General features: G+C 49.7%; 1 protein-coding gene across 1 annotated transcript; it reads right to left on the bottom strand.

The window, feature by feature from the left end:
- Positions 1-2,149: 2,149 nt before the first annotated feature.
- zbtb47b (zinc finger and BTB domain containing 47b) lies at positions 2,150-13,933 on the bottom strand. Its single transcript, XM_029147748.3, is given in 7 exon segments — positions 2,150-3,301; positions 3,382-3,526; positions 3,603-3,718; positions 3,894-4,041; positions 4,294-5,265; positions 5,267-5,675; positions 13,544-13,933. Coding segments are annotated over 6 exon segments (2,145 nt in total). The 5' UTR covers positions 5,594-5,675; positions 13,544-13,933; the 3' UTR covers positions 2,150-2,864.
- Between the last annotated feature and the right edge of the window lie 509 nt (positions 13,934-14,442).

Genomic DNA, 14,442 nt, shown 5'->3' with positions numbered 1-14,442 from the left:
GGACTTGTTTTTTTTTTGCAGGGTGCACACAGAGCATCTCTATAAATGAAATCGCACTTGGGTTTGGTCTTATTTTCAGCTTGATTTAGGTATTTGCTAAATAATCGAAGACAAAAGATTAATTCATTAATAATTATGCTTTGTAGAGCAGTAGCTGGGTCCATCTCCGAATGTTCTCTCGATATGATACCAAACTCAAAATGTGTTTATTTGACTGATAATAATGCTAATATTAGCAACTGATAATAAACTAAAGGGGTCTGGAAGCTCATCATATTTTATATATCAGGATTTCTACAGGATCAGAATATGTGAACACACATAACCTACTGCTACTATATCAGCCAGTTAACCCGACAAGCTCAACTGGAGTTTAAAGTGCTCACAACGGTTAATTTCCCTCTCACGAGTCAATTTGGCAACTTCCTTTAATAGATTTAATAACAAGAAACATAACAGTCACATATCAGGACATAACATTTGTGACCAGAGGGAGAACCAACCAGAAACAGCCACAGGTGTAGTTAACGCACACGCCCTGTAGGGGGAGCTGCACACAGACGTTAGGGAGCAGCGCAGTGTAAGACAGGTAGATTGAGACACCAGCTCAGCGTGGTTGAAAGGTGACCCCTGAGTGACCGCTCACTCCTGAGCCGTCCTCAGCGAGCAGCAGACGACCCGCAGTGTGATTCTAGGAGACCGACACGGGCCTGGTGCTGCTATTCCAGCAACCGATCAACCTCTGATGGACTTCAAACGCACAGAAGTAGTGTGATGAGCAAATAATGCGATAGTCGCGAGCCTCAAAACCCACCTGATACGTTTACATCTACGTGAAAGGTACGGTGTATTGGGTTTCGAGTTTACAGGTCGTAGCTCCCACCTTGCGTCTGCAATCATCGCCCCCTATTGCGCGATAGGTTGGCAATCAAAGTGCATAATTCAGTAGTATCAACTACTCTCCCTCGTCCTCGACCATCAGCTACCATCACCCCCATCCAGAACACGAAAACATTCAGATCCCTCCAGGTGTAAGGCAAACACAACTACTAACACAGTATTTCAGTACTGTCTTTTGGGCTAGTGCTTCTCCAGTGATGGGGAAACACACAAAAAGATAAATATGGGCCACTGAAAAAAAAAAAAAAAAAAGGTTGATCTCTAAGCTTAAAGAGAGGAACAGGCCTCATCTCTGACTGTGTCAATAATCAGGCCTCATCCTCTCAGTAAACTGTTGGCAGTTGCATCCTTAAACTGCTCCAAGTATTGAAACTGTAGCACGTTTTTGACCCAATGAGACTAAATTCGGCCAACACGATCGCAGTTAAAGGGTCTGAAACTGGACCCTGTTCAAAAGCAGCAATTTAAAAACACAATGTGCCACAAAAATAAAGTACCGTTAACAAATCAGCATCCGGTGTGGCCCTTAACCATCTAGATTAGGAAATACATATAAGCAGTGATAAAGACATGAGGAATATGTCTTTAAAATTAAATAACACACGGCTTATTACAATTACAAACTCTGACATCCACTAGTACCAGCCAAGAAACGTGTGAGAGGACATTCAAATTATCAAATTATAACATAAACATAATGAACACGTCGTAACAGTATTTACAGTACAGGGTAATGCTACACTACGAGCTACAGATAAAGTGAACGGGAGTGCATCAATAGTGCACAGAGACTCTTTTTGGATAGGAAACGGAGCGAGAAGTCAGATCCTCAGAAATGATTTTGACTTTATTATTATTATTATTATAATTATTATTTTCCTTTCGAAATCTATTGTGAAGTGCATTTTGTGTCGCTCCACATCCCGATCAAAGGTGCAAACTGAACTGGATCTGCTGTTTACACATACCTTTAAATTAACATTAGAATTAAACCTACACATATAGTGTAGGTGGGATTTCAACGGGTTTGGTAACAAAAAAAAAAAAGTGGCACATGGTTCTCAAAGCCAGATCCACGGGAGAGGAGCGCCTGCTTAATGTAAGCAAAAGATGGAAGACAACAAATGACTGCATTTCCTGACTCACGGAAGCTCAAATGTTGATTAGGCTTGACCTCCAGGCTCTCACTCACTCACTCACTCACTCACTCACACTCACTCACTCACTCACTCACTCACTCACTACACTCACTCACTCACTCACTCACTCACTCACTCACTCACTCACTCACTCCACTCACCTCACGTCACAGCTTCCTTTGTGTCTTTACAAACTGACGCAACGTGCCACAAGTTACACACTAACACAATTATAAAAATGAAGACAGGTTGGAATACATTTTAAACATCACTAGAGTTAAATGTAAGGTGCAGGATCGATTATAAATGCTGTATAACATTACCTATGTAAGCAGGTGAGCTGACGGGATTTGGTTATTGGCAATGCCGTGTACATATATATACTCGAAGACGAATCAGCATTTGGTTATTGCTGGGTCAGACAAGAACCACTCGCTACACCTTGGCAGAGAAGAGGAAATAAAACGTGTTCCATCATCGTGTGGCACTCACTCAGCTGACAGGCCCCTAATGAGTGAGGAGGCTACAGTCGACTCATTGTGCAGTTGAAACCAGGACAGAATGATGAGAGAAGTGATGGACAACACGTCCTACTGACTGAGGTTATCTATTGTATTGAATAGAGTAAAAAATAACTATTTCTTATTATGGTACTGTAGGTGTGTGTGTGTTTCTATGAGGCCTCCGTGTAGCCGTCATTCATTTTTTTCCTTCTGTGTAAATGTCACTGAAGTGCATCGCATTCCTGCAGCAGGAGTCCTCCTCAGAGAATAAACTAAAACTAAACTAAAGTAACAAAGTGCTTCCAAATGCTACAGAGATTGGTTAGTTGCTGGAGTTCATCCTACCGGTAGAGAACAGGGGAGGCGGCGGGGGCAAATGCGGAGTGGGGGGCAGCCCCCCCATGGAGTGCAGCAGGGGGAGAGACAGCTGGGTGCCGTGAAGGGGGAGCGGGTGGGGGCTGGAGGCAGCGGCCGGCGTGGTTCCGGGCGTCCCCAGCTGGACCGGTCCGGAGGGGTCCGCGGCGGACGAGGCGAGGGGCTGCTCGAGTCTGAGGGGCTCGTTGCCGTCGGCGACCATGGGGTTGCTGATGCGGAAGCACTTCTCGCGGTGGGCTTTGAGCATGTTGGAGAAGCGGAAGCGCTGGCCGCACACCTCGCAGGGGTAGGGCTTCTCCCCGGTGTGCGTGCGGCGGTGGCGCTTCATGTTGGGCCGGCTGGTGAAGCTCTTCCCGCAGATTTCACAGATGTACGGTTTCTCTCCTGCGGAAGCGGAGCGGTGAGGGAGGCGGGGGGGGCAGCGGGGACAGGTAATGCTTACAGTCAACAACGAGGCCACTCACCAGTGTGCGTCTTCATGTGTTCATCGAAGTACTGCTTCATATTGAAGTCCTTGCCGCACCACTGGCACATGAACTGCTTGTGGCCGATGTGGATGCTCATGTGGGACCGCAGCTGGTATTTGTACTGGAAGCGCTCGCTGCAGTTCTGCAACGGCACACGGTCCGTCAGACGTGGGCGGGACAAGGAACAAGCGTCAGCAGGTAAAGAAAAGATCTCAAACCTCACACTTGAAGGGCTTCTCTCCCGAGTGCTGCAGGGAGTGGACCTTCAGGGACATGCTGCGCTTGAACGACTTCCCGCACGTCTCGCAGGTGAATGGCATGTCCTTCGTATGGGCTACACACACACACACACACACACACACACACACACACACACACACACACACACACACACACACACACACACACACACACACACACACACACACACACACACACACACACACACACAGTGGGTGCTTTGCTAAAACAGCACAGACACGTACTGGGACTCCTTCACAGCCACTCACCGACCATGTGCTTCCGGACATGAGCCATGGTGTAAAACTTCTTCTCACAAATCTCGCAGGAGAACTTCTTCTCAGCGTAGCCGTGCACGATCTTGTTGTGCTCGTGCAGCGACCACAGCTTCTTGAAGGCCTTGCCGCAGGTCACGCACTGTAAAGTAGAACCCGCGGCGTTAGCGCTGGAGCTACGGTAGCAGATGAGCGGAACAGGCCCGGGTGAACGAGCACGGTACCACAAAAGCAGCTAGAGTCAGTAGATTAAAGCAGGACTACAGCTGCTCACTGTGAGGTTCCGACACACCAGAACTCCTTATTACCGTCTTTATGTACTGAACTGGATAATAACTGGTGGCTGTGCTAGAATAACTGATCCTGACCGCCGTGTGTTTCAGTGCCTCCGTACCTGGATGCTCTTCTCGCAGTCGGTCTGCTGGTGCAGCAGCAGCTCGCTCTCCAGCAGGAAGCGCTTGCCGCAGTTGTTGCAGATCTGCATGCGGTTGTGCGTGACGTTCATGTGCTTCTCCAGGTACCAGCAGTTGTTGAAGACGCGCGGGCACTTCTTGCACGGGAAGTGCTGCTTCTCCTCCAGCCTCACCTTCTGGCCCAGGCCCTCTGCGTGCAGAGGCCTCTTCCCCCCCGGCCGCTGGTTGGCCAGCGTGGCCTCCACCAGCGTCTGCCGCATGGCGGCGGTGCTGCCCACCATCGCCAGCGCTCTGGTGCCCCGTCGAGGTCGGTCCAAGATGGCCGCCTGCTCCAGGCCTGGAATGTTTAGGGTGTTCTCTTCCTCCTCCTCCTCATCCTCCTCCTCATCTTCGTCCTCACTACTCGGCCCCAGCAGATCCGTCCGTTTCAGGTCGTCGTCGTCCTCCTCCATCGCGTCGTCATTATTCGCGTCGTCGTCCTCTGAATCAGGATCGTTGTCATGGCGACGGCCAAACATGGCGGTTGTGTCTGTGATGGTTGTGGATTTGCCCTCAGAGCCCTTGGACACATTAAGGGTCTGGTTGTTGAGGTTGACTTCCACAATGATCTGATCCCTGTTGAAGGACGAGTGTCCCTCTGTCTTGGACTCCTCTCCGTTACCTTCTGCTTTGCAGTAAGCGTCTGCGCCCCCCCCGGCCCCCGAGCCCTCCTCTTTGTGGTGGTAGTACTGCTTCTGCTGGGAGGCCGTTTTGCCCGCCTCCTCCACTCTAACAGAGAAAGGGCTGCTGCCTTCCTGCGCGTACACCCTGCCAAGCTCTGAACTCCTGTTTGATTTCCGCGGTACATCTGGCCTGGGGGACATCACCGCCACAGCCGGGTCGCCGGCGCCGCCGAGCGCGTCCCGGTCGCCCATCTCTGCGCAGGCGCTCCTCAGCGAGTGGCTGCTGATGATGGTCGCGGCAGGAGGCGGCGATGTCGCTCATCTGCAGCAGCGTGGCCGCGTTGAGCACGTCGCACACCGTGCGGCTGCTCACCAGCAGCTTGGAGGTGTAGATGAAGTTGAGGATCTGCTGGAGGCCCTGCGAGGTCAGCGCGTCCAGCGACAGGTCCACCCGCCGCAGCTGCTTGCTCTGGGCGAACAGGGAGTGGAAGAAGGGGCTGTAGGCCGCCAGCACGCCTTTGTGGGCCGGGAAGGGAAAGTGCTGTTGCTGGCGCACGAGGACAATGTCGACGTCGCACAAGTCGGGCTGGAAGAGGCGCTGCTCGTTCAGCCTGTCCATCAAACAGGTGAAGTGCAGAGCCACATCCTCCACCAGAGAGAACTCAGCAGAGGGGAAGTTCTGTGGTCTTCTCCACTATGAGCTGAGAGAGACACAAAGCATTGTACACTTATAATGAATTAATTACTAATTTGATGATTTTACATTCATTATTTTTAATTCTATTTATCCGTGGTGACTTATTAAAAATTCAACATACAAGCTGAGTTCTAAACAATCGTTTCAGTGTGTTAGGTGTGCTGTGCAAAGTCACAGAGTGCAAGCATGCGAGTGGGTGAAAAATCAAAAGGTGTAACACTCAGCGCTCTGTGCAAGGTCCTCAGCTTCCCAAGGTGGGTTTATTTTAGCACAGGAAGGGCAGGGTTTCGATCCAGACAGGATGTGAGCGGGGACACGGCAGCGAACAGAGCAAACAGCCAGAGACACACTCGCACGCATACAGTATGCGACGCACACACACACACACACACACACACAAACAAACACAAACACGGCGTCTCATCCCTGCAAGGACCGACCGGCGCGTGCATTGGTATTCAGCGCCACCTCCCTCCCATTAGCCGGCTCTCTCAGCACACCCACTCACTACACTGTCCCCCGAGGAGCGGCGAATTATGCACAAGACAAAACACGTCCGGCGAAATAATTAGGGAAACTATGCCGAATAAATATTAACTAACCCTCCCAACAATTAATGGATTTATCATTCTAGGCATCTCTCGAAGGCGGAATAAGGAAAGTATTGACAGAAGCCTTGTTGTGGGGATGATGTAGCTGTGAGCCGTAATACGTCCCTGCTCAGGTGCATGTGCAGGTCCAGACAGAAAGCAAAAAGGAGCAGGAGATAAACTAATTTACTTTGGGACGATAACAAATATGATGTTACAGTGCATATTTCACACAGCAGCTGTTAATAGCCTCACGTTCTCTCCTTAAGATCAATGAATATTGACTATTCATTGTTTCAGGCTGGAAAATTGAGTTGCATTTGGGTCTAACCTTGAAAATGTGGCCTGTTTGAAGAATTTCAATTATGCAGTGTTAGATTTATTCATAGTTTTCAGCTGCTAAATTGGAGGCCGAGCCAGGGACGAGTGGAGATCGGGTTATCTCTCCCTCTCTCTAAGGCTACAGACGCCGCCCAAGGGCAAAACGCTGCAGCCTTAATCAGATCAAGTACAAGATGCAGATTGGAAGTTATGCTCCTTTTGATAAAGATCACCTCCTTCTTCTGGGACTCAAGTAGGACAATGCAGTCAAAGATTAAAATCTACACAGTGATTAACTAGATTCCAGAAAACCTGGGAAAGCTAAGAGGTTTAATACAGTAACCGTTCAGTTCAGTTATTACTTTTAGTTCTTTTAATGGCTTTAGCTTCAACTGAGTGATTACTTTAATCCCCTGATCCTTCATTTAGCTCTTTTAACATGATGATGGGGTTTTAGATGTGATCCTGGACATCCTACATGCACAATAAGAAGAATTCAACTGCAACACAAAGCACAAAAAAGTCACTTTACTAACGTCACACTTGTTTGCATCATTGATCTCATCCTTAAACCTTTCACCTCTGCTTTCCTTGGTAAAAACAGCGATGAAGCCCGTTGTAACTAGAGGAAGCGTCACCTTCAAGCTGCCTCTCAGTCAGACGTCTCCCGATACATTATTCATACCTGGTGTGACCTGTGACAAACATGGGGGGGGCGGTGGCTCGTCCTCAATCACAAGCTCTGTACACGGTATCCATGCATGGCTTCATCATGTGGGGGGTCCACTTAGAGGATCCACTTCACAGCTTCGTCCAAAGGTTATTGGAATATTGGACTCATTGCTGTGCATTTAGACCCAAACTCAAGCTAGAAGATGATGAAGAGCAACTTTAGAAGGATGATGCATTTTGGGAAGATAATCAGGCATTTAAAAAAAAACTTCCCTGATCAGCCTGATGGCAATGTTTTAATTAAAACTCAGTTTTGAATTTTGAAACTACTTTAGCACTAATCCAGTTTTGATGAAGCTGTGATAGATGATGCACAGAATTACTGCTCGGCCCCAGAAGAAGCCTGCATCAATCACCAGAGACTAATTAATGCTTTTTTTCCTGCTATCTCCACCGTTAGTCAGACTCTGGAGGTGCAACTCAAACCCCGGTGAACGTGTCAAACAACGCTAGTGGTCAGAAAGCTGCTTTTTGACTTCTCGCCCAGCTCGGCCATGTCAGAGTCTGCGGGGACTGTCTGCACTTGGCAGCAGCTCGACCCCTGGACCCGAGCCAGGCCGAGCAGCAGGAGGAGAATGAAATCCCTCTTTCTAATTTGACTTTGGATGGTGAGAATGGCCTTTCTCTTCCGCACCTTTGCACCGGCCCGTCCGTGTGGATTTACCACTGTGTAAAGTGTGCAGCTCAGCGACAGACAAACACACCCCTCAGTGTTCACTGTAACCCAACGCTGTCCTGCGTGTTCATCCCCGGCACTGGTTTGTGGGGTAAAAAACAAGCCCATTACACTCCACGCCGCCCGAACCTCTGCACACACTTAACCGTAGATTTATGAGCAAGGAGCTAAACACCGTCTACTTGACTCGCTTGTTTGTTTGCTGACAGCAGAACAGACTGAGCCATTAGCGGGGGCCAATGTCAGAGCACAGCACCGAGTCACGGACGCATCAATAGAGTGAGGGAGGGCAGGACGTATTCAGGCAGGAGGGAGTCCAGGGGGAAAACACAGCAGGGGGTCAAAGCTTTCTCTCTGTCGGCCTCTCCGACTGCACTCAGTGTCCTCTTACATCACGTTCTTTATCTATCAACAAAACAATGGAACTACACTAAGCTGCAGTTTGTTTAGCTAAAGTTATGTTTAAAAACCCCTATAGGTAAAAACGCTGAAATGCATTTTCAGGATAAAAATCATACAACTGGACAATTTTTGGGCACGTCTTAACTATCCCTCACACTCCTTCCATCCACATTTTATCCATCATGGCAGGGCCTTCAAACTCATTTATTAATAATGTCTAAACTATTATCTATGAAAGGGCAACTTTTAAGATGACTGATATTATTAAATGACTAATCTGATAATAAAACAGAGTGAAATATTGAATATTTCCTCAGGACAATGTAACAATTTCAGACTGTTTTGTTCCACCAATGGGGCAAAATGATGATATGATTTCATAACTAGTAAAGAGCAACACATAATAATCAGTTTACTGTTTGTCTGTCAATTCGTGACACATGTCCACACTGTATATGAACCGAGAAGCCGCTGCCATCAGCCTCACCCGTTCATCCACTGCCACGAAGACAGCGACCCCACGCTCGGCCTTGTACCCGGTGGGGACGTCGTGGGGGTGGGGCCTCCTCCTTCCGTCCTCACACGGAGCTCAACCTACAGTAGAGAGCAGACTCAGCAGCCCCCTGCGGAGCGAGCCCCCCCCCCGCTGAGCGGCCCGGCGCAGGCCTCGTCCTGACTGACACCCGGAGGAAAGCGAGCGGGCACCGCGTCAGGCCTCATCTCACTCACTGGCGTGGAGACGTCCACGCGTATCCCTGAGTCATGGCCGGCGCCGAAGACGGAGGAGCACGGCGAGGCCGGACACAAACTCTCCACCCTCGCGACAGCGGCGTCCAGCCTCGCGGGAACGCCGCCGAGCTTTTTAGGTGGTGACAAATCATCGCGTTCACACGAGCAAACACAACGAGACAGGGGTGTGTAATTATTTCTGGGGGAGTCCAATCAGACCGCCATTAAAAAGTCATCAGGGTAATGACTGATACTGTGTCCTCTGTGTGCTCAACGAACCGTCCCTGCTCCTGATGCTGGCGCCAAAAGTCAGGGACGGGTCCGGGCCCAGAAACGTTGAGCCCGAGTCCGTGGACTGAGCATCAGGAAGACACATGGATGGAAAACAGCATTCAGGAGATGGAGGCCCTTCATGTTCCTATGTCTGCTAATCCATCCATGCATCTGATGGAGGATTTCCCCTCTGTGTGCAGCGTCCTCTTCTCCCTAAATCCAATCAGCGCTGACCTTGAGGTAGAAGCAGCATATCTACAGCAGCAGCAACGAACTGCACGCCTGTGATCCTCGAACCGCCCGCATTGAGACGCAGGCGTCACGCATACCTGCTTCGTAATCTGTAAACAGGAAATGAGGAAGTGGCGAGCGTGCGACGCTGACTCACGTCACCCCGTCGTCAGGCATGTTGCTGAACCACTGGTCGCAGGTCCCACGGTGGTCGTTACAGCGCTGTGATGCAAAATGCTAATAAAAATCAATAGTCGTGACTAAAGGGGGGCAGCGATAGAGACGCGGTCTGATGAGGTCACATGGACGGCCACATTAAAGCCACTTTTACATGATGGGGCGACGCCGGTTAGTGGATATTAATGGCATTATTGCATATGCATTTACACTCAGAAGATCATTATTTGCAACGAAACACATATTTGACATTTGCATGAATAACTATATGTTAAACCTAAAAGACATCTCAGGTTCAACACACACCAGGACCATTACAAATACAGCAGAGTGAAGGTTGAATTACATTAAAATGCGCTGCTGGTGATTCAGTCTTCTCTCGTCGCCACTTAGCTAATTACAATACTCCCCTCAGCCGATCCAAACATGTCACTTTCTCAATCCTGCAATTAATAAAGTCAATGCTATCAGCTTCAGCGCTGCTCTAATCCCGGACGTCCAATCTCACCTACACGTGCCTGCTTGTCCTAATCTGGCTGGTTAGACCTGCTAGACTCCGCCTGCGTTCACCGTTAGATCTGAATATGTTTCCATCTATATGTTAATGCGACCACAGGTGACAAGCCAATCTAGGTCTGATACGCAGCTACCCGAGCATGAAATTGGGATGCACAAACAAAAATAAGGCCGAGAACACAGCACGAGCAGCATCTTGGCGCCGTACAGTACATTAAAATTTGACAGCGCAAGCGAGAATGCTTGAGCTGCATCTTTTCAAAATCCCTTTTTTGCTCGATTTTATTCAGAGCAAACTGGACAGGGGTTTTTCATCGGGGTGGGGACGCGGAGGACGGAGAACGCGCGTTGGCCAATCAGACGCCGCGGCTGAAGGAAGATGTCAGCCGGGCGGCCGCCTGGGTCGGAGTGATGCGCGGCTGCATAATGAAAGGAGCGGCCGGGAGGTTGACGATGTTGTGGCCGTAGCGGGGGGGGGGGGGGGGGGGGGGGGGGGGGGGGGGGGGGGGGGGGGGGGTGGGGGGGGGGGGGGGGGGGTTGGGGGGGGGGGGGGGGGGGGGGGGGGGGTGGGGTTTGGTGGGGGGGGGGGGGGTGGTTGCAGCAGGGGGTTTCACGATGAGGTTAGAGCGGCCGCTCTGAGGCTCTGCCAGGAAGTTTGTGTCTGGGCCAATGAGCTGGGAGAGGAAGCGCTGACTCAGGAAGCCCGGCCAGGAGAGGGGCCCGTGGCGCTGGCATCGCCTCCTCGCCAACGCGTTACCACGCTCCGCCGGGGCCCCGGCACGCTGGTCCCACTGCACACGCTCCTGAAGGCCTGCGCGAACATAGCTTTAAGCTAAACCACTGTACGCTCACTTTCATAGCGTGAAACACATAAAGGAGAGACTTCTTATCAGCGGGATCTCGCTGCTGAGCCAATGCTCCTCCTGTCGGTGTGTCTGTCTGTGGAGGCAGCCTAGATGTTTGATGAGAAGGTCAGAGAGGACAGAGATGAAGAGGAGGTAGAGGAGGAGCATCAGCTTTCCACAGCACAATCAATAGCCATGGTAAACACGAGTTCAAACTGTTGGGGAGTCGCTGTTTGCAGTAGAATGGAATATGAACCATGGATATGGTTGTAAATGTGATGTTAGCGCTTGAGTTAAGCAAAAAACTAAATCCACCACAAACACAGTAAACGTTGACCGATCGACAGAAAAAATACACAGTATGAGCAGCTTTGTAGACGTGTGAATTGCAGTCATGCAAAGTCGCTGCGGCGTCTTATTCGTCAAGTCAGAAATACAAAGACTTACATTCAATAAAGCAGCGATTTATCTGGAGGTGCAGGAGCCAAACAGTGTTTCTACGCAGCCACAAAATGTAGTGCAAATATGTGCAGCGCCTATCAGATCAAAGATCCCTGCTTCCCTGCCTGGCAATTCTCTAAAAACAGCATGAAAACTCATTTCCCTCCACTTTAAAGCTCATCCTAAGTCTCTCTCTCTCTCTCTGGCCTGAATTCATCTAAAAAGCTGAAAGATCACTTTTAAAACGACTCCTAATGTCTTCAAATGTCTGACAATGAACGGCTAATAGAAATCATCCGGCCCTTTTGATAATGAAGTTAGAAGTCTTTTTTTTTAAAGGACCATGACACCAATGCTGACTGACACAGATGACAAAATGATACAAGGCTAATTAGTTTCAGTAGTTAAAACAACCCCCCCCCCCCCACACACACACACCAAGAACATAAAGCAACCTTACGTAAGCGGAGAGCTTGACCTTGCTGTCTGCAACCTTTCCCACTGTTCTTAATCTCAGGGGCATAAATTAGCGGCACCTACAGCGCGGGCCGCGTTTCCACGGAGAGCGGCCTCCGACCGTGGGCCCGGAGATGTCTGCTGGAGTTTGCTGCCGGGGCCGGAGAATGGCTGCACTTGTCACAAGCACTAAAGACGCTCTCCTCGGCCCGGCACCCAGGGACAGCGAAGCCTCAAAGTCAAGGGTGGGCAGGAATGCCCTGAATAGGCCGTTACGTAAATCACACAGCTCCACGAGGACAGAGAAGGAGCAACTCAGGACCTCACAGTGCCGGCTGAAACCCAACTGTGTCAGATGCCCAAGAAAAGCAAACAGACCACAAATCCACCAATAAATGTCATTCTGCGTATTGGGAATCATTTTGTGTAACTTCACGATCATGTACTTTCTGGACAAACTCGGCCCCGGGGGCTCTCTGACCCTTCGAGCCCCTCGGCCGGTGCCCACTGTGCTTGTTCAGTAATCCATCCATGTAGAAGGCAATTTATGGCATAATAGCCGATGCTACTGGTGACAAATAAAAACAAATTGCCCGCGACTAATCCGCTTTTGATCTCCGGCAGAGTAATTGGACACATTATCTGGGGTACGTTTACCAAAAAGCACCCGAATCGCACGGCCTCGCCGCCGACGGGAGGAAAAGGCGCCGGGCCGCGGTCGGAGCCCTCTCCATCGCTGGCGGCCGCGCCGGGAGCCGCCGAGCCAGCAAGCGCCAGGGTTAACCCGGCTGACCCGACCCAGATATTAACCCAAGCCTCCAGATGTGACCGCGCGGTGGGATTACACCACCACTGCATCAGGCTCCACATGCTTTCCTAATGAGGCATCCTAACGTGACCCTGGAGCCAGCAGACAGTCGGCCTGTGAACAACCACCATGACGGCGTGCGCGTGCGTTCACTGCACACGCACACACGTCACTCGGCCATTCCTTTATTTGCCGAACCTGTTAGATTGGCGGGATTTCACCTGCTAGCAGGTGAAGTTATGACGAGGAGAGTGAGTGCGGAGCTTTTATTTCATGGAGGAAAACCACACTCCGTCAAACTTGTCCTACACTGGACACACACACACTTTACTTTCACTCAGTCCACACTCGCAGCAGTCACGACCCGAGCCCTTCGCAGAAGCGCCCCGATATAAAAGAATTTAACTCCTTCTCGGCATCAATGTCGCTATTGTAGGCGTCGCATTCTTCCGCCAGCTTCAGTTTCCAACTTGTACCGCGTCGGCAAGTTCCAAACTTCACCGTGGACGACACACGGCGACGAACGCGCGCGTGACAGCCGCAGGTATACACGCGAGGCGAGACTCAAGTGTGGCAAGTTTGCTCGGCCTGCTGAGTGGCTCAAATTTGCAAGAGATCAAGAAGGGACGGAAAAATAAAAAATAAACAAAAACGCGGCGCTCCTCCGTAGCTCACCATTTTGATCCTGCGCTTCGAGGCTCCGAGGAGTCCCAGAATAACTCCTTCCGCACCAGTTTCCCCCTCGCCATGAAAATCACCATTGAATTGTCACATTTCTCCAGGGTTTTTTTTTTTTTTTTTGCCTTATCCTCAATCTCCCCCCCTGTGCTGCTGTAGCATTCAGACAGACAAAAATGCAGAGGCTGCTTTTGCAGGAGGAATTGGTGATTGGAGCTCGGGGATCATATGGGCTTTTTGTCAGACGATTTTAAAGGGACACGGTACTGTTTAACGCGGAGTTGCGAGACAGGCGCATGTCTTTGTACTGGAGGCTCCTTGGCTCTTTTTTTATTTTATTTTAGGGTGAGGAGGGTGACTATAGGAGGACGGGACGTAACAGACATATGGCGCAAACCCAGTGCGCGTCCTCTCGCGGTGCGCGCCGCAACAGCGTGACGTCAGGCGGACAGACAGACGCGGAGGTCACGGAGTTCAAGCTTCATCCATTTTTTTAGAAGTCACTAACTGAATTTAAGCAATAAATGGCCACTTCCTGGGAATAAACGACACCGTCACTATCACTTCATTTTAGGGTTCTTTATTGTGACACAAATTTAGGTTTTGTGAAGTGTTTGATTTTCTACAATATATAATTGTTTTAGGAAAGGTACAAGAATACAATATAAGTAAATGTATGTTATATAATTTAAATTAAGAGTATTTAAATATCAGGATATTCTGTTTACAATGAAATAACACAAAGGAAAAGGGTCTTGGCACTAGATACGATGAATACTTTGCATTTCTTCTATAAAAAATTGCTTTTAATTAATCAATGATTAAAATCAAGTTGCTAATTAATTTTCTAATTAACCTGGAGCTTCTGGACCTGCAGATATGTTTGGGCCCTGAGG

The sequence above is a fragment of the Betta splendens genome, chromosome 4 (genome assembly GCF_900634795.4).
Source record: "Betta splendens chromosome 4, fBetSpl5.4, whole genome shotgun sequence".
In the NCBI taxonomy this organism is placed as follows: domain Eukaryota; kingdom Metazoa; phylum Chordata; class Actinopteri; order Anabantiformes; family Osphronemidae; genus Betta; species Betta splendens.
The sequence above is the reverse complement of the archived record's forward strand: the minus strand, read 5'-3'. Positions and strand labels throughout refer to the sequence as shown.